This window comes from Notothenia coriiceps, unplaced genomic scaffold, assembly GCF_000735185.1.
Source record: "Notothenia coriiceps isolate Sejong01 unplaced genomic scaffold, NC01 NC01_scaffold00002222, whole genome shotgun sequence".
In the NCBI taxonomy this organism is placed as follows: domain Eukaryota; kingdom Metazoa; phylum Chordata; class Actinopteri; order Perciformes; family Nototheniidae; genus Notothenia; species Notothenia coriiceps.
Window position 1 is genome coordinate 1 of NW_011334923.1, and position 1,805 is coordinate 1,805.

General features: G+C 39.6%; 1 protein-coding gene across 1 annotated transcript; it reads left to right on the plus strand.

Annotated features, from left to right (window-relative positions):
• Positions 1-3: 3 nt before the first annotated feature.
• LOC104966771 (beta-soluble NSF attachment protein-like) lies at positions 4-1,454 on the plus strand (the record flags this gene model as incomplete). The annotated part of the gene is made up of 3 exons (XM_010796057.1): positions 4-67; positions 285-401; positions 1,362-1,454. Coding segments are annotated over 3 exons (274 nt in total), but the record flags the coding sequence as incomplete, so codon positions are not given.
• Between the last annotated feature and the right edge of the window lie 351 nt (positions 1,455-1,805).

Here is a 1,805-nt window from a genome sequence, read left to right on the forward strand (position 1 = left end):
GTGGAGGATGCCTGTGAAATCTACGCCAGAGCAGCCAACATGTTTAAGATGGCAAAGAACTGGAGTGGTAGGTGACACACACACACACACACACACACACACACACACACCATGGATTATTTTATGGAAATTTAGCACAGTATGGTGATAAAATGTGACGTTTCATGGCTGCAAGAATGAGTGTTTGCGCCAGATAGGGCAGATATGCCAATAATAGCTCACGCTGTGCAGCATTTAGAGGCTTAGATGTGTGTCTTGAGGATGTGATTTGTGTGTGTGTATAGCCGCAGGGAATGCGTTCTGTCAGGCCGCTCGGCTCCACATGCAGCTGCAGAACAAACTGGATTCGGCCACCAGCTTCGTCGACGCCGGCAACGCCTTCAAGAAGGCCGACCCACAGGGTGAGCACACACACACACACACACACACACACACACACACACACACACACACACACACACACACACACACACACACACACACACACACACACACACACACACACACACACACACCAACACACATACACACACATACATAGAAATCTCAGGTATATCTCATCTGTTTATATTTCTTTATCTCTACATTTTGTTTTTTCTGTCTTTAATATTTGGCTACAAACTCAAATGAATGAATAAAGATTATTTTTTATTTTACTTAAAAACATTTGAAAACAGGACTTTTTATTTTTTCTTCTACTATGTATCTAAAAAATTGTGTTTATATTAATTATCATCTTATCAATTTAACGTCAGCTGCACATAGTCCCTTGATCCTCCTTGAAAACGGTCTGTTCTCTTTAGCAACGGTCTGTTATTGAAAATTAACAGACCTATGGAATGTCCAGATTGACCAATGAGAATGGAGTATTCAATTTAACCGTGTCACAGATTAGAAGATAATTTCTACACAGTGGTATTAGACCTTTTACTTCAGTATTTGAGTAGTTTTTCCACGACTGGTGTGAATTTACCTCTCTTCATATTTTAATGTAAGACTCGAGGGGAAGCCTGTGGATCAGAGTCAGGACCCTGAGGAGGTTTCATTCAAAGATTAAACTGGGTTTGCTCGAGGAAAAATGATATCATGCAGCTTCACTGTGATTTAATGAAATACTACAGGTTAGCAGGTGATAGCCGCCGGGGAGGAAACTGAAGGAGTTCTTATTAGATTTAGCAGAAGGCTTCAGCAGACACTCTTCAGTTCTTCTTGGATTTACAACATAACATTACATTTAGCTGACGCTTTTATCCAATGTGTTACAATTGACCACGAAGACACAAACTGAGAACAGCAAATAAATAAATATGATCTTTTGAAAGTATTTTAACCTCCTTTCTCTCTTATCTGTCTTCTTCCAGAGGCCATCAACTGTCTAAACCAGGCCATTGACATCTACACCGATATGGTAAGCCTTCAACCAAGGAGTGGTGCAGGAATGAGTCCCCAACCGGGTAATGAGTCAGCATTTTAGCACTTCCTGTTCCCTCATCTTGAAGTCAATCGTTTTTTAATGTGTTTTTAGTTGGAGGACTGAAAAGGGTCTGTGGTTAACACGAGCCGAAGAGATTTTAACGTTCTACGACATCAAATACGTCAGGAACCCTGAACATTAGCCACCTTTAGCTTAACGCTATTGACGTGAAACCATGTGATTGTGCTGTATTTCATTTATAACATTAACTTTATACTTCAAAAATCATAAACTAGTGTTAATATGTGAAGATTATCCTACTGAACAAAATTTGTAAGTATTATAAACATTAGTTTGCCAGATTGTTTATTTTCTCCAATAATCCAAATGG